At 44.9% G+C, this 19,116-nt stretch overlaps 1 protein-coding gene across 1 annotated transcript in view; it reads right to left on the bottom strand.

Annotated features, from left to right (window-relative positions):
- The window catches only part of LOC137341111 (zinc transporter ZIP11-like), a 602,857-nt gene that overhangs the window by 13,294 nt on the left and 570,447 nt on the right, over positions 1–19,116 (bottom strand). The window contains exons 7-8 of the mRNA XM_068004039.1: positions 6,362–6,460; positions 1,303–1,461 (exon numbers count right to left, since the gene is read on the bottom strand). Coding sequence (XP_067860140.1) covers positions 1,303–1,461; positions 6,362–6,460 — 258 coding nt within the window. The remainder of the gene's footprint in view (positions 1–1,302; positions 1,462–6,361; positions 6,461–19,116) is intronic.

A 19,116-nucleotide genomic window follows, 5' to 3' on the forward strand; every position in this document is an offset into this window, starting at 1 on the left:
ACAGAGAACTCTGAGTAAGGGCAGAAATAACTTTACACTTTGTAACTACTTATCCAGAATTGGCACCTAAAAGGGGCAGATAGTTGGTGCTGACCAAAGACAACTTGCACTGGGCTTGTAACTTGTGCTGATGACAAAAAAGTTAGATAAAGTGGAGCTCCGAAAGAACACAAAATTTAAAAGGTACAAAATGATTTCCATTCAGTGCAATCTACTCAACACCTCCACATAATGTTGCGGATAAGACTTGGAAATCATTCGCAGGAGCCTTGTACCATTCCCTCCCTCCCCTCCCCGCTCTCCCGTCTCATCCCATTCCATCACTCTGTTGCTTAGCTTGCCAGAGCTTCAAAATCAATTCAAGTTGCGTGTATGTTATAGAAATCAACAAGAAATTGGCAGTGAGTTTGAGGCAATAATTCAATCTTGGAGTTCTGCTAATGCTTATAAAACACTTGAGCTTTGCTCATGATTTGTGACATCACCAGAACAGCTTTATTAAATTTTTGCCTGACTGCCAGATGTTCATTTGCCTACATTCATCTGACGAAAGCTCTCTACCTGAAACATTAGCCTGTTATTTCTTTTTGCATATGCTGACAAACATTATAGATTCCTACGGAACAGGAAAAAGGCATTCGGCCCATCATGTCTGTGCTGGCTCTTTGAAAGAACCACCTCCTGCTCTTTCCTCTTTCTCCATAGCCCTACAGGTTCTTCCATTTTGAGTATGTATCCAATTCCTTTTTGAAAGATACTATTTAATTTGCTTCCACCATCCTTGTGGCAGTATATTCCAGATCTGAACAACTCGCTGCATGAAAACATTTCTCCTCATCCCCCCTCTGGTTCTTTTGCCAATTACGTTAAATCTGTGTTCTCTGGTTGCCAGTAGAAACAGTTTCTCCTTATTTACTCCATCAAATCCCTTCATAATTTTGAACACCTCTATTAAATCTCCCCATAACCTTCTCTGCTCTAAAGAGAACAATCCCAGCTTCTCTCGTCTCTCCAAATAACTGAAGTCCCTCATCCCTGCTGCCATTCTAGTAAATCTCCTCTGCACCCTCTCTAAGACCTTGACATCCTTGTATCCAAGACCAGCTGTGTATTTCCAGCATTTTCTGTTATTATTTCAGACTTGCAGTTTTTTTTCTTTTTATCAGCCTATATTTATCAACTGATGAAAGTCCTCATTATAAAATGGTGCCTACAGTGGTTAACCGGTAAAGGCAACACTCATTATCTCTTTGTTCCCAACTGAAGTGACAGGGAATGATTTTTTTTTTATTCAATGCTCACCTGAGTTGTGCTTCAGGAATGATGTCGTCAATTACAACGTAAACCATGGCGCCGGCAGCAAAAGCCAATGCGTAGGGCAGGAGCGGCTCGGCAAGAACTACGGCAAAGGCACCAAATATTCCCGCTACTGGCTCAACCATACCACTTAACTGGCCGTACCTTCACAACAGGAGAAAATCATCATTATATTCAGAGAAATGAAACATCAAAAAGAAAGTGAATGAAAGAGATTAAATATGAAGTAGAGACAAAACTGGTATGGATTCAACTCAATACCAGGGAAGAGCACCCGATCTGAGAAAGTGCAGTTTGGATTTTGACACATTATGGATGGCTGGTCTGTCCTTTTAAAACTACAGCTGTGCCAATGAGCTGTAATTTTTGCTGCCATCTAAAGACTTCATATCTCTAAAGATGGTTGAGTCTGGTTGGAAAGCTGGATCTTAAATTATCAATGATCTTTTTCTTCTAATTTAGTGGTAATTTACTGCTGCTTATCCATTTTTTGTCTGTTTTTACAACTTTTTTAGTGCTATTTTGGGGACCGGAGGGAGGATGGGGGTTTGATCCCTGAAGTACTGGGCTTTGATTCCAATACTTGTCATTCCCATCTATAAATCCTTCCATGGTCTTGTCCCAGCCGATCTCTATCATCTCTTCCAGCCCTACATCCTCCCTGACACACCATTCTTCTCACTCTGACATCCTGCCTTCCTTTGCCCTGTCACTGGTGGGACAGCCATCAGCTGCCTGGGTCCCACTCTCCAGAATTCACTATCTAAACCTTTCTGTCTATCCCTCCTCCTTGATAAGCCTTCTCAAAACCCATCTTTTCAACCAAGCTTACAGTCACCCCTCCTAATCTCTTTCTTCCTTGCTCGAAATCTGTCGGTGATTGTGTTTGGCAGCAAAACCAGAGGACTGATTGTGTTTGGTTGTGCTGGTCCAGTTTGTGGTTGGCAGCAACCCACATGTGGAGCCGGGAGCAGCACTCCTGTTTCTCCCAGCTTCACAATAAAGCAAATAAAGCAGTTCGAAGTCACCTTTCCAACGGACCCTTTAAGGACCACTGGTTTGCCTGCCAAGCAACTGAAGAAACTGACTGTAGCATGCACGGTGCAGGCTGCGGTCAGTCACAATCAAATTTTGCAAAGGGGGCCTCAAACAGGCGTTAAGCGCCCACTTTGCATATGCAAAAGACCTAATGGCTGTTTGTTTGGGATGCCTACGGAAGAGCCTTTACCAATATGGCGGACGGGGCACTTCCGGCGCAGAATGAGCGCGCAAACGCTGCCCACCATATTGAACCCTCAGGTGCCTTGTTTTATGCCTGTAAAACGGGCGCAAAATGATATGATTTCTTGGCCACTGATTCTGTAAGATTTCCAATGGATCTGTTTGTTGATGGTCCTGTTGACAGTATCAATTAAACAGTAGCCTTCTATGTGTGGACTCCCGAGATAGCAGGTCTTTAGCAGGAGGAGAAAAAGCAGCAAAAGTGCAAGTATCTTCTAAGAATTGGAATATGTTCTTACATTTTTGTTTTTGACACTATTGTCATTGGGTGGGAATGAGGAAAATCCTTATATTGGAAGTACACCCCATGCATTGGGGTTACCCTTAACTCGTCACAATAATCTTGATTCTAATTTCAACGGTCAACATTACACTTGTATTGTGCCTTCAACATAATAAAATGTCCCTAAGCACTCATAAAGCTGTAAAATAACCGGGGACCTAGAAATGGAGGAAGAAGGAAGCGAGGAGGGGTAAAGCAAGATCGAAGTGGTAGGTTTTGAGCAAGTTTTTGAAGAAGGGGAGGACAAAAGACACAAGGCAGAGAGGCTAAGATAAAATGTTCCAAAATGCAGGGCCGAAACAGCTGAAGGCCCTGCATCCAAAAGTGGACAGAGGAGAAGGTGGGATGCAAAGGAAGTCAACATTAGAAGGGCGGTGGGCATGTGCAGGAACTTAAGGCTGACCGAGGTTGCAGAGATTGGGAGAGGCGAGGCTATACAGCGATTTGTAGTTAAGGACAAGGGTTTTGATTGATTGATGCATAGGCAGATAGGAGACCAGTGAAGGTTAGCAAGCTCAAGGCTATTAGGGAAACAGGACTTCGTGTGGATCAGGAACTACCATTGAAATCTGACAATAACCAACAAACACAAGTCAGAAATATGGATAGACTTTACTGGAAGGAATGTTTCTGAAAAAGACAAGGATAAACTTCAGTCAGGGTGCTGAGGGGGGAATTCTGCTCCCATCTCCACAAACCAAATCTTGCAGGGATGCAAATGTCCCACACAAGGGTACTCTGATTAAATCATAGAAGAATCACTCCAGATGCAAGTGTAAACATGTGCTACTTGGCCAGACCAGACCTCTCATGCTACTCAGTATCACAACACTGTGAGAAACACTGCCTGATAGGAATGATCAGGAAGTCCAGGATCTGCAGATAACACGAAGTATCTACAGAGAAACCTGCTTTCTGTTGCTGTACAAACCACTCAAACGTGATGACATGTAGGTATGTGATCAAAGCAGGCTGTGCTGAAAAGAAAAAGTTTTATCTCCCAAATAAAGACAGATCTGGTTGGGAAGGAGACAAAAAGTTAACTGCCAATAAGATAAGACAAAGAACAGCCAACCAGGAGGCTTGTAAATTCTCAAAACACCAATGATCTTTGCAATTAAGTCGCCCAATTCAATGTATATAATGTTGCATTCGGCTTCTCTTGTGCACTGTCAAGACTTCTTTTGCGACACACTGCTTGAGAATGGTAACCCTTTCAGGACAATTGTACGCCATCTGAACTTGAAACGAGGTTAGTCTTTTCTAAGTTTATTTAGAGGATACAAGAGCCAATTTTACAAATATGTGCACCCGGTGGGGAGCATTGTCCACTGGCCATGCGCATTGCTAAATTTAGGGCACGCTGCCTAAGGTTGCCTGGCAGGAGTGGCTGGAGGGCAAGGCTCACTGCTGATGGCACGCGATTATAAAATCAGTCCTCTGTTTTTGCTTTCTAAGATATCCATAGAATCACACAGAATGCACAGCTTAGAAATAGGCCGTTCAGCCCAACAGGTCCATGCCGGTGTTTGTGCTCCACATGAGCCTCCTCTCTCCCTACTTCATCTAACCATTTCAGCATATTCTATTCTTTTCCTCCTCATGTGTTTATCTAGCTTCTCCTTAAACGCCTCAACTACTCCACATTCCAACCACTCTCTGGGTAAAGAAGTTTCTCCTGAATTCCGTGTTGGATTTATTAGTGACTTTCTTATATTTATAGCCCTTAGTTCTGGTCTCCCCCGCCAGTGGAAACATCTTCTCTACGTCTACCCTATCAAACCCCTTCATAATCTTAAAGACCTCTATTAGGTCACCCCTCAGTCTTCTTGTTTCTAGAGAAAAGAGCCCCAGCCTGTTCAATCTTTACTGATAGGCATAACCTTCCTTCTGTAAGATACTGTCCATTACTTTCGGTGAAACTGGTCAATCCAAAAAGCTATGCAATTGCGTTGAGTAGACATGATTGGTTCCTAAAACTCCTTAAGTAATGTCCCATTCAGTCTGTAGCCTCTGCCCTGTGTAACTTTTATGTTTTTGTTCTCGGGATGTGGGCGACGCTGGTTGCATTTATTTCCCATTCCCAGTTGTCCTCAGAAGGTGGTAGTGGGCCACCTCCTTGAATTCCAAAGTCCTCATGGCAATGAGGCTCTGCCCAGTCCATGCAGCATCCTATCTAATATAAAGCTCAGCATGTTCACCTTGCCCTTTCTTGTGGAACATATTGTTCAGTAAATAGAGCTCAGAATGCCATGCAATATTTTAAATTGCACGTTTGCATATTTTGCAAGTCCTCCACTGTTAAAACTATACAGTCAGGTTTACTTAGATGCCTGGACTGACTGTTATTCTCCCTTCAGGTATTAACTGAAGGGAGATCTCCAGCAATTATGCTGCTTTGAATCTCTGACCTTTTAAATTCAACAATGCAGGTGTAGAGAAGGCACTGTAGCAGGGCGATTTTAAATCTCTGTATCAGCAGTGCTTTGTTGCCTGGCGAAACATGGGTGAGGCCAGATTCCTCATTTTTGGCCTGGTTACACTTCAAATTTCCTGCCACCTTTAAGTCAGCAATAGATAAAGATAACACAATAAACTATCGTACAAAGCTGCTGAGTCTCAATCCAAACTGGCTGCACTGCCTCAATAGAGAGTCAAAGGTAAAAGTGTGCCACATCTGGAGTGAACCCAGCACTTCGTATCCAATGTACAAATGGCCCTACAGGTACAAACGAGTCTGAGCCTTGAGTTAGCAGGCATGGTGATTGTAGGTAGGAGCAATCAAACTATATGGGCTTGGTACACTATGTGGTGCAGCTTTCTCAGAAACTCACTACCACCTCAGTTCCACATATTTAAATTTACTTTCCAGTGTGAGTTTGCTGGTCTATTGGGGGCGGGGAGAGATAGAGTTACACTGTGAGTAAATGGAGTAATTTCACAATGTGCAAACTGATAATGTGACATTATGATGTGCACTGGTTCTGAGGCACATTGCTGGCTCCAACAGTTAAAATGAAGCCACTGTAGTATTCCGGTGGCAGACGATTCATTTGAGGTTGTTTCAATGGAGGCAAAACAGCACAATTGGAGTGCAATTCAATTCCTCTATTCTAGGATTTTCATCCTTGAACGTTTCCTGGGCTGTTCTAACTGTAATGCTGCTGATGATAAATTACTCAAATGGTGCAAGATGTACATGCAAAACATCACTGGTTGGGTTCGTGGTTTCAGTAAAAGGCCCAACCAATGACACTTGATAAAATCATCAGACATCAAATAAATGGGTCTCAAAATTAGATTTGCAAATATAGAGTTGACAAATGTATGATAACTGGTCTCTTAAATGAGGCAGATATGTCTTCTGCCACCATCAGAGCAGTTTTCACAACAGGATGCTTTTAAGACTTTCATGTAGATTAAATCTAATTTGAAACACTTCGTCAAGTATATTAGCTCCAGCTACTTAGCTTCACTCACCAGAATGCTTTCCATGTGGACACTCCTGCACCACGCAATGGCAAACTGACAGCAAGGCCTTCTGGGAAATTCTGCAGTCCAATTCCAATCGCTAAATTCCTATTAACAAGAAATAAAAATGCACAGTTGATGTCAACTCAGTCATGTGAGGTAAAAGTTGTACATTAAACATTTAGCACTAAGTAAGTATTTGGAATGGGGTTCGAATGTAAAAATGTAATCTTTATTCAGCTGTCCTTCCTCTGCCAGTCTATAATGATGAGTGGAAATGAGATGATACCTTGAATTTCTCTGTGCGCTTTTACCGTTAATGTTAGGAAGCCCTCGTAATTCAGAAATGAGAGAATGATTTACGGGTTATAAGGTGTTCCTAACTACAGGAATAAGCACTGTAGTCTATGGAATTTGACAAATTGTCAGCCATTCACACTCCTCATGTAACCCTTGTGAGGCAACTCTCTCACAGATACACCACTGAAACTATCTTGGAAAGAGGGACTTACTTTTTTTTGTGCCCACTCATAGTGATGCTGATATTTCTGATCTGGAATTCCCAATGACGAAAGCAACTGGTCTGACTGACTGCCAAATTCATCATAACCACCTTCTGACATACTGTGGACAAGTGGTTTAAGTCTGAGTTGTTCAATATTGAGACTGGTGTAAGGTGTTCAACTGCCAATGGCTGGTTTTTAAGACAGAGTTGACTGTACAGGCTTCACTATGTTATGCCATATGCATGGAATCACTTCAACCAGAATGATAAATACATAACTTTGGAAAAGTGGCATGTCAACGATTCCAATACCTGCTTCACGGACCTTATGTATCACTTGTGCCGATCAACAAAAATATCGTTCCATTGTGAAGTTTGTGTGTGCATAGTTTTACATACTCTATCACTGACATAGCCCTGTGTGCAGATCTAAACAATATTACTTCAGAATATTGTTTAAAAAAAAAAGTTGCTGGCCTTAACAACCATGGTAATATAAAGCTCAGTATTATTTAGATGTAGTAGCTGATCAGGAAACAAATGTAATGAAAGTAACACCATTATCTCTCACGCTTTGGATTTCGAGTTGTGTTTGATGAAAACGCACGCAGCCACTATGGCTGGAATTTCTATTCATTGAATTTTGCACTTGCAGAGCAATACCTTTTTAAAGAATGTTGGGGATCAATTGTACACCAGATCTGGATACTGCTCTCATTCAATGCTTTTTGTTGTAGTGCTATTCTGCTGCTCCTACAACCTTTTGAGAACTCAAACCCCCCCAACAACATTCTTTCTATTGTGTAATAGCCACAGGAGTTCATATCCTGTGTTTTCGTTTTACACAAATTACACAAAGAAGAATAAGGCAAACATCTGAAGCGACAGAACATGCTTTGGGAGTCATGCTGTTCTTCAATAAATCCCCCAAAATTGTAAATTTTTAATAAAATTAAACTTTTAAAAATTAAATTGATACAAATGTAGCAAAGACCCTTCACAGCGACTGAAGCTTAAATAAATGATGGGCATCAGTAGTTTATGAGTAAATATTTGCTGTTTTTCAGCTTCCTGGAGCTTGTTTAGTTGCAAACAGAATTTTCCAACCATGGATAAAATTGAGATACAGTTCATAACACCAAGCTCAAAAGTCATAGCACTGCTTGTGGAATTATGATGTGGAGATGCCGGAGATGGACTGGGGTTGACAATTGTAAACAATTTTACAACACCAAGTTATAGTCCAGCAATTTTATTTTAAATTCACAAGCTTTCGGAGATTTTCTCCTTCCTCAGGCAAATGTTTGCCTGAGGAAGGAGAAAATCTCCGAAAGCTTGTGAATTTAAAATAAAATTGCTGGACTATAACTTGGTGTTGTAAAATTGTTTACAATTGTGGAATTATAGGCCTAATACAAGAGACACTCCACTGTTGAAGCGTATAACATAGTCATACAATACATGAATGTAACACTTAAGAAAAATTAATTCTTCTACTGAACAGGAAATATTTTCGAGTACTGTGCCATGGATTGGCATGAGATGAGTGTGTACTTGTAGGTTTGCATGTGCCATCCTCCCAGTTTCAGCCTGGTTTTTGGGAGAGGCTTTCCTTCATATTGCACTCATTGAAGAAACATCTAGAAGCTGTAATGGGGAGAGAGTCGTGTAGTGTAGGTATTCTGGAAGGTCGAGATCGAATGGGAACGAGGGTCTTCTTCACTCAAATCTTGTGAAATGAACAGGAACTTGGGCCACCTTCACAAGTTTCATAATCAGCTACGCAGTATAACGGGCAGATGTATACCTACCCTCTATGTACAAAAGATGGTAAGACATTAACAGGGCAAGGGAGAATAAATGGGAGCATTTTGGGGTACTGATAGACGGTCCAGTGATATCCACCACTGTTCAATGACACATATGATGGTCTGTTTGGCAAAGTTCAGTTTGAACTGTGCTGAATGAAGTTGCCCCTCAAATCCATTAAAACATGTGGTCCGTCTGGGATAAATAATGGTAAGCTGCGGTTCATTGGAAAAATAATAATTCCATGGCTTTGTTCCAACCCCTCTCCCCACTGTGACAAAATGGTGAGTAACATCAACAGTGTGAGGTTGTATGTGGGCCGTTTGTCACAAAGCTGGTTTCTTTTTTCCTTGCTCATCAGCGGTGTTGTTATAAAAATGTTTCTTCTTTCTGGAGCAGACGGAATAATTTTAAATCATTTCTCCCCTCACCGTAGGTTTTTCAGAGTCAGGAACCGTCATCTGACTGAAGAGTTGGGCAGCTGCCACTGTTGTTCTTCCCAGCCGGGTGATGACAGGGGTTAGGGAGCGGCAAAAAAAAATCACCAGAATTTCTGCTCCTGATCACGATAGAGTGCGCCCTGCTAGAAAGTGGGCATGTGCGGACGGGGAAAGGACAGGATCTTGGTTCGGGGTAATGCCCCATGCAGTGACTCGTGTATTGACAATCGCCATCTAAGCTCACAAAGAATGTTTACTTATAGAAGCCAGAGAGGGACCTGATGTTGATCTTTCCCCATGCCCACCCCCCTGCCTTCCCTTTGGTGAATCACCTAGCCTTTGCTCTGTGCCTCCCCCTGAAATGCAATGGCAGTGACCAAAAACTCGCCCGTGCTCAAATGTAGGTGCAAGCCTATGCCCCACGTATTCAGGGACTGCAGGCTGGTTCCCAAAACAAGTTATAGCCGTTTTTCAGCTGAAACGTTAAACCGAGGACATAAAATCCCTTGGCACTATTTCGAAGATGAGTAGGGGAGTTCTCCCTGGTGTCCTGGCCAATATTTATCCCTAAACCAACACCTAAAAACAGATCATCTGGTCGTTATCACATTACTGTTTGTGGGACCTTTCCGTGCGCACACTGGCTGCCGCCTTTCCTACATTACGGCAGTGAATACACTTCAAAAGTACTTCATCGGCTGTAAAGCATATTGGGGAAGTCCTGCGGTGGTGAAAGGCGCTATAAAAATGCAAGTCTTTCTTTATATCACACAACAGAAATGACATCGGAGTGTTGGAGGTGAGGAATTACCCAGGTCTTAATTTTATGTTTCACTTCAAAATAAATTCCCAACCCCACTGTGCAAGCAACAGCTTCAAAATTCTTGCATTGAAACTAAATTGGTGAGGACAGTTATTGATTTTTTTAAAAAACAAATCATATTTGTCCCTGACAACTTAACGGCACTCCAAACAACCCTTTATAGCCGAACTCTTGAGGGCAATAAGCTGCGTGTATGGCATGAGCTGCAGATGATTTCAAATAATGAAAAACTGCTTTGCGTTCCTTGGCTTGGATCGCCTGCCATTGGCTTGGCTTCAAGATCCTGCCCCAGAATGAAACAGATAAATTGGAGCTAGTCACGGAAAGGCTGCTGCAGCCTGCATGCATTCTTCTTATTGTGTAAGCCGAGCCAACACCTACTGGCACTTTGAATATCATTCCTGTACTGCCAGGCTTTGGACACCAGAACTCTGTACTGTAATAAAAGTAATATGTTTCCATTAGTCTTTGTCCTGTTTCCCAGTGAGCTGTGTGTCTCACATTTCTCCAGAACACACATGTGCTTCTAAATACTGTATTTTAGTCACAAAAATAACGATGCAATATCCTCTTTAATACAACGTCCACTCACTAAGTTCAATCTCCGTCAATTGATTGAATCAAAGAGGCGGCCTACAGCATTTCAAATAAATTATTCTAATGACTGGTTCTTTCGTGCACTTCTGGGACCGACTCAGGAATGCTGATTTGGGGGTTTCCAGCACGCTGTCGGGAAGGTTTTCCTTTGAACGGGCTCTGGTAGATTGAGCAGTACAAGTTTTTTTTGGTGTGCTTTTCTCAACACAGCCTGTGTGGTCCCACATAAAAAGAGAAGCTGTCTTTTTCAGCTTTTTTCACTTTCAATTTTACAGTTAGTACAGTCGTCATTACCAATGTTGAGCCCATTTCTCCGGCTGCAGCCCAATTGTTTTGACGTGCTTCCCATTCATTACCCACGCATTTTTGTTTTTCAGTAACTACATTTATTCGCAGCTCCACCTCCCCGATGAAAGGTGGTTCAACTACCAGAACAGTGCCGAGCTGCCGAAATTGTTAGCATAACCACAGAAGTCATTAGGCTCCCCGAATGGCTGAGTGATGGACTGGGGTTGACAATTGTAAACAATTTTACAACACCAAGTTATAGTCCAGCAATTTTATTTTAAATTCACAAGCTTTCGGAGATTTTCTCCTTCCTCAGGCAAATGTTTCAAGATCTCCTTGAAGCCTACGCATTTATACATATTGAACAATAATACATGGTGTTTACAGACTGCCCCTGCAACTGCCCGTTGCCAAGGCAATCACCGTGTTCAGACAGAGAGGTGTTACCTGCAGAACCTCCGAATACACATTCAACAAAAAAACAAACAGGGAAAAAAAACAGAGAAAAAAAAACACAGAGAGAGGCAGAAACATCCGGAAGGCAGAGAGAGCCAGCAAATGACCCATTATATTAAAAACAGATTTTAATATAATGGGTCATTTGCTGGCTCTCTCTGCCTTCCGGATGTTTCTGCCTCTCTCTGTGTTTTTTTTTCTCTGTTTTTTTTCCCTGTTTGTTTTTTTGTTGAATGTGTATTCGGAGGTTCTGCAGGTAACACCTCTCTGTCTGAACACGGTGATTGCCTTGGCAACGGGCAGTTGCAGGGGCAGTCTGTAAACACCATGTATTATTGTTCAATATGTATAAATGCGTAGGCTTCAAGGAGATCTTGAAACATTTGCCTGAGGAAGGAGAAAATCTCCGAAAGCTTGTGAATTTAAAATAAAATTGCTGGACTATAACTTGGTGTTGTAAAATTGTTTACAATTGTCAACCCCAGTCCATCACCGGCATCTCCACATCATGACTACCATCGACACCACAAACTGCCGGCTCACAGTGGAAAGGATATCCAAGAAGATCGCGCATTTAGACACAGACATCAAGTTTTTACAGAGCTGCAAGAAAGCAGACAAGATCCCGAAAGGACTCCAGATCACGAACCCACTCAAGTCCACATACAACTCGGATTACGCTGAGAGACTCTGCCGCCGTACCTCTCGCACACTCCGCAACCATCTCATACACCAACTCTACAGCAGACGCCACAACCTCGAAACCAAGATAGAGTCCATACTCTCAACCTGTACTCAGGACACAGCAGACCAGCTACGTTATACCGCCAAACAGACGAGGCAACGGAACTACGCTGCCTACATGAAAACCAAGAGCAGGAAGCTTGAGAAACTCGGCATCACCACCAGCAACGACCAAGCTTCCCCTGGTACCACGGTTGCAACCACAGGGAAGTCTATTGTCAATTTATCCGACCACACCCTTCAACCAGACGAAATCGAAGTTCTCAGCCGAGGGCTCAATTTCTGCCCCACTACCAAAATGGACCCCACTAGTCTCGCGGCGGACACAGAGGAATTCATCAGGAGAATGAGGCTCCGGGAATTCTACCACAAACCCCAAGATTTCAGCAGCGAACCCAATGAGACAATCGACGATCCGGAACAGCAGACAGAGGGATCCGCGGTACAGCAACCGAAGAGGAAAGAGTCAAACTGGACTCCTCCGGAGGGTCGCTGCCCTCAGCTGGACATGTATGCTCAAGCTGTCAGGAAATGCGTCAATGCCAGATTCATCAGCCGCACTCAGAAGACAGTCCAGAATGTCACCCGAGCACAACGCAACGCCATCAACGCTCTCAAGACCAACCGCAACATCGTCATCAAACCAGCGGACAAAGGAGGAGCCATAGTCATACAGAACAGAACAGACTATTGCAAAGAAGCATACCGACAACTGGACAACCAGGAACACTACAGACGGTTACCCGCAGATCCGACCAAAGAACACACCCACCAGCTCAACAAACTGATCAAGACCTTCGATCCAGACCTTCAAAGCATCCTACGCATTCTCATCCCACGTAATCCCCGCGTGGGAGACTTCTACTGCCTCCCAAAGATACACAAAGCCAACACACCCGGACGTCCCATCATATCAGGCAACGGAACCCTGTGTGAGAACCTCTCTGGATACATCGAGGGCATCCTGAAACCCATCGTACAGGGAACCCCCAGCTTCTGTCGTGACACTACAGACTTCCTACAAAAACTCAGTACCCACGGACCAGTTGAACCAGGAACACTTCTCACCACGATGGACGTCTCGGCACTATACACCAGTATCCCCCACGATGACGGCATCGCTGCGACAGCATCAATACTCAACACCAACAACAGCCAATCTCCGGAAGCCATCCTACAACTCATCCGCTTCATCCTGGATCACAATGTCTTCACCTTCGATAACCAGTTCTTTACCCAAACACACGGAACAGCCATGGGGACCAAATTCGCACCCCAATACGCCAACATTTTCATGCACAAGTTCGAGCAGGACTTCTTCACTGCACAAGACCTCCAACCAACACTATACACCAGATACATCGACGACATTTTCTTTCTATGGACCCACGGCAAGGAATCACTAAAGAGACCAAACGATAACATCAACAAGTTCCATCCCACCATCAAGCTCACCATGGACTACTCCTCAGAATCAGTTTCTTTCTTGGACACACGAATCTCCATCAAAGACGGGCACCTCAGCACCTCACTCTACCGCAAGCCCACGGACAACCTCACGATGCTCCACTTTTCCAGCTTCCACCCTAACCACGTCAAAGAGGCCATCCCCTATGGACAGGCCCTGCGAATACACAGGGTCTGCTCAGACGAGGAGGAACGCGATGGACACCTACAGACGCTGAAAGACGCCCTAGTAAGAACGGGATATGACGCTCGACTCATCGATCGACAGTTCCGACGGGCCACAGCAAAAAATCGCATAGACCTCCTCAGGAGACTAACACGGGACGCAACCAACAGAGTACCCTTTGTCGTCCAGTACTTCCCCGGAGCGGAGAAACTACGCCATGTTCTCCGCAGCCTTCAACATGTCATCAATGAGGACAAACACCTCGCTATGGCCATCCCCACACCTCCACTACTCGCCTTTAAACAGCCACCCAACCTCAAACAGACCATCGTTCGCAGCAAACTACCTAGCTTTCAAGAGAACAGCGTCCACGACGCCACACAACCCTGCCACGGTAACCTCTGCAAGACATGCCAGATCATCGACACAGATACCACCATCACACGAGATGACACCACCCACCAGGTGCATGGTTCATACTCCTGTGACTCAGCCAACGTTGTCTACCTCATACGTTGCAGGAAAGGATGCCCCAGAGCATGGTACATTGGCGAGACCATGCAGACGCTGCGACAACGGATGAACGGACACCGCGCAACAATCGCCAAACAGGAGGGTTCCCTCCCAGTCGGGGAACACTTCAGCAGTCATGGACATTCATCCACCGACCTTCGGGTAAGCGTACTCCAAGGCGGCCTTCGAGACACACGACAACGCAAAATCGTCGAGCAGAAATTGATAGCCAAGTTCCGCACCCATGAGGACGGCCTCAACCGGGATCTTGGGTTCATGTCACGCTACACGTTACCCCACCAGCGAACAAATGTTATCTGTTTTTAATATAATGGGTCATTTGCTGGCTCTCTCTGCCTTCCGGATGTTTCTGCCTCTCTCTGTGTTTTTTTTTCTCTGTTTTTTTTCCCTGTTTGTTTTTTTGTTGAATGTGTATTCGGAGGTTCTGCAGGTAACACCTCTCTGTCTAAACACGGTGATTGCCTTGGCAACGGGCAGTTGCAGGGGCAGTCTGTAAACACCATGTATTATTGTTCAATATGTATAAATGCGTAGGCTTCAAGGAGATCTTGAAACATTTGCCTGAGGAAGGAGAAAATCTCCGAAAGCTTGTGAATTTAAAATAAAATTGCTGGACTATAACTTGGTGTTGTAAAATTGTTTACAATGGCTGAGTGAGTAACTGCACCACATAGTGAAGTACTGAAGCACATCGATCACTGAGATCCCAGCTTCAATGTCTGACCTTTGCTGAGTTCATTGATCTCCGCTGAGTGACGGTGGGACCACAACTACTGGCCCGGGTATCCTGGACGAGGTAACAGTGAAATCGGGCAGAGCTCCCTTTCTTTACTGACATCCAGTGACAACCCCCCCCCACCCACCCCTTTGCAGGAAACTATAGATGTTTGGATCAGGATAAGTTGTGATGCGCTGCACAACCTGTTGACTGTCTAGGTTCACGCACCGAGAATCATTTGCAAATTGCAGCGTTTTTTTCTTTCTTGCAATCAAGAAATTTCAAATCATACCGGGGGCTATGGTAACATTAATAGAATACGGCAACACAGTCACTACCCTGAACATGTGGCCCAACAGAACGATGAACTTCTAGGCTTGGACGATGCTGCTCATTTGATAGAGATCATTGATTCTCTTGGAAAGATGCAAGAACATGTTAAACATTTTGTAGAAGGTCCACACAGGTCCCTGAAGATATCATGGTTAATGTGCTGTGGTCCTCAATTCTCATTCTTTGGCCCGTAAGCAGGGTTGAGGATCAATTGTGAGGAGTCCAGAGTATAACTGTGGGAGTTTCACTGATAATGGGCAGGTAACTTACTGACTGCTGTAATATTGATACCATCAGGTTTTGTCACATTGTATTTTTGCACGGATGCAACACTGGGGGGAATTTGGCTGTCCAAAGGTCTGTAGTAATGTCAATATTGAAAACACTGAAATTGCCCCCCAGAATGAGTCCGACAACTGACACAGGCTGTACCTGGTTAGCTAACAACTACAACAAATGTAAGGAGTCTTACAACACCAGGTTATAGTCCAACAGCTTTATTTGAAATCACAAGCTTTCGGAGCTTTCCTCCTTTGTCAGGTGAGTGTAGGAGTGTCAATGCTGTGCCTTTATGGAATCCTACACTCACCTGACGAAGGAGGAAAGCTCCGAAAGCTTGTGATTTCAAATAAAGCTGTTGGACTGTAACCTGGTGTTGTAAGACTCCTTACATTTGTCCACCCCAGTCCATCACCGGCATCTCCACGTCATAACTACAACAAATGAATAGCATGTCCCAGAAGTTCAGCTGGATGCCCCACAATACCACTGATGTGTTTGAATACAGGGGCTCCATGTCGGAATAGGGGACTGAGAGCCCATTAAATCATAAGGCGACAGTATGGAAGCGACATGTTTAGGCACTGTAGCCATTGATGTTGGTTTGAGTTTTAATTGAATTGCCATACTGCTGGTTTAAACTGTCGTTAGAATGTGGAAGTTCGCTCATTTGTCCTTACTGGTTCACCAATCAAAATCGCTAGATTCTAATAAGTTACCAAATACAGTGACTCAACTTCTATCAGTATTTCAGGAGCTGTTCAGTTGCCTCAGGTGTCCCAGTAAAATTATGCAAAGTCAGCTATTAGTTTCATACTCGACACTGGTCATACACTCACTGTCTCAGTTGATTTCCTTTCACTATAAAAAAGGTAATGGAATTAGGAAACACATTTTTCACTTTGCAGATGAGGTCATTTTGGAAGTGCACTCTTGTCAACACTTGAATATCAAATTGGTACAGGGATCGGTTCAGGTGAGTTTTCTCTTTTCTTTTGGTGAAGGAGCCATGTTGCACATGGAGACAGAAGGTTCGCGATTCCGATTTTCCGAATCAGAATCTTCAATCTGAGTTTCCTAAGCCCAATGAAAATTTGCATAAGAGCATTCATTCGACTGGCAGAGGCTGGATACACTCTTCCCTAGACTGGCAGAGGCTGGATACACTTTCCTAAACTGGCAGAGGCTGGATACACTTTCCTAAACTGGCAGAGGCTGGATACACTTTCCTAAACTGGCAGAGGCTGGATACACTTTCCTAAACTGGCAGAGGCTGGATACACTTTCCTAAACTGGCAGAGGCTGGATACACTCTTTACTAGACTGGCAGGGGCTGGATACACTCTTTCCTAAACTGGCAGGGGCTGGATACACTCTTTCCTGGACTGGCAGGGGCTGGATACACTCTTTCCTAAACTGGCAGGGGCTGGATACACTCTTTCCTGGACTGGCAGGGGCTGGATACACTCTTTACTAGACTGGCAGGGGCTGGATACACTCTTTCCTGGACTGGCAGGGGCTGGATACACTCTTTACTAGACTGGCAGGGGCTGGATACACTCTTTCCTGGACTGGCAGGGGCTGGATACACTCTTTCCTGGACTGGCAGGGGCTGGATACACTCTTTCCTAAACTGGCAGGGGCTGGATACACTCTTTCCTAAACTGGCAGGGGCTGGATACACTCTTTCCTAAACTGGCAGGGGCTGGATACACTCTTTCCTAGACTGGCAGGGGCTGGATACACTCTTTCCTAAACTGGCAGGGGCTGGATACACTCTTTCCTAAACTGGCAGGGGCTGGATACACTCTTTCCTAAACTGGCAGGGGCTGGATACACTCTTTCCTAGACTGGCAGAGGCTGGATACACTCTTTCCTGGACTGGCAGGGGCTGGATACACTCTTTCCTAAACTGGCAGGGGCTGGATACACTCTTTCCTAAACTGGCAGGGGCTGGATACACTCTTTACTAGACTGGCAGGGGCTGGATACACTCTTTCCTAAACTGGCAGGGGCTGGATACACTCTTTCCTAAACTGGCAGGGGCTGGATACACTCTTTCCTAAACTGGCAGGGGCTGGATACACTCTTTACTAGACTGGCAGGGGCTGGATACACTCTTTCCTAAACTGGCAGGGGCTGGATACACTCTTTACTAGACTGGCAGGGGCTGGATACACTCTTTCCTAAACTGGCAGGGGCTGGATACACTCTTTCCTAAACTGGCAGGGGCTGGATACACTCTTTCCTAAACTGGCAGGGGCTGGATACACTCTTTCCTAAACTGGCAGGGGCTGGATACACTCTTTACTAGACTGGCAGGGGCTGGATACACTCTTTCCTAAACTGGCAGGGGCTGGATACACTCTTTCCTAAACTGGCAGGGGCTGGATACACTCTTTACTAGACTGGCAGGGGCTGGATACACTCTTTCCTAAACTGGCAGGGGCTGGATACACTCTTTCCTAAACTGGCAGGGGCTGGATACACTCTTTCCTAAACTGGCAGGGGCTGGATACACTCTTTACTAGACTGGCAGGGGCTGGATACACTCTTTCCTAAACTGGCAGGGGCTGGATACACTCTTTCCTGGACTGGCAGGGGCTGGATACACTCTTTCCTAAACTGGCAGGGGCTGGATACACTCTTTCCTGGACTGGCAGGGGCTGGATACACTCTTTACTAGACTGGCAGGGGCTGGATACACTCTTTCCTGGACTGGCAGGGGCTGGATACACTCTTTACTAGACTGGCAGGGGCTGGATACACTCTTTCCTGGACTGGCAGGGGCTGGATACACTCTTTCCTGGACTGGCAGGGGCTGGATACACTCTTTCCTAAACTGGCAGGGGCTGGATACACTCTTTCCTAAACTGGCAGGGGCTGGATACACTCTTTACTAGACTGGCAGAGGCTGGATACACTCTTTCCTAAACTGGCAGGGGCTGGATACACTCTTTCCTGGACTGGCAGGGGCTGGATACACTCTTTCCTAAACTGGCAGGGGCTGGATACACTCTTTCCTAAACTGGCAGGGGCTGGATACACTCTTTCCTAAACTGGCAGGGGCTGGATACACTCTTTCCTAGACTGGCAGGGGCTGGATACACTCTTTCCTAGACTGGCAGGGGCTGGATATACTCTTTCCTAAACTGGCAGGGGCTGGATACACTCTTTCCTAAACTGGCAGGGGCTGGATACACTCTTTCCTAAACTGGCAGGGGCTGGATACACTCTTTCCTAAACTGGCAGGGGCTGGATACACTCTTTACTAGACTGGCAGAGGCTGGATACACTCTTTCCTGGACTGGCAGGGGCTGGATACACTCTTTCCTAAACTGGCAGGGGCTGGATACACTCTTTCCTAAACTGGCAGAGGCTGGATACACTCTTTCCTAAACTGGCAGGGGCTGGATACACTCTTTCCTAGACTGGCAGGGGCTGGATACACTCTTTCCTAGACTGGCAGGGGCTGGATATACTCTTTCCTGGACTGGCAGGGGCTGGATACACTCTTTCCTAGACTGGCAGGGGCTGGATACACTCTTTCCTAAACTGGCAGGGGCTGGATACACTCTTTCCTAGACTGGCAGGGGCTGGATACA

This window comes from Heptranchias perlo, chromosome 23, assembly GCF_035084215.1.
Source record: "Heptranchias perlo isolate sHepPer1 chromosome 23, sHepPer1.hap1, whole genome shotgun sequence".
NCBI lineage: Eukaryota > Metazoa > Chordata > Chondrichthyes > Hexanchiformes > Hexanchidae > Heptranchias > Heptranchias perlo.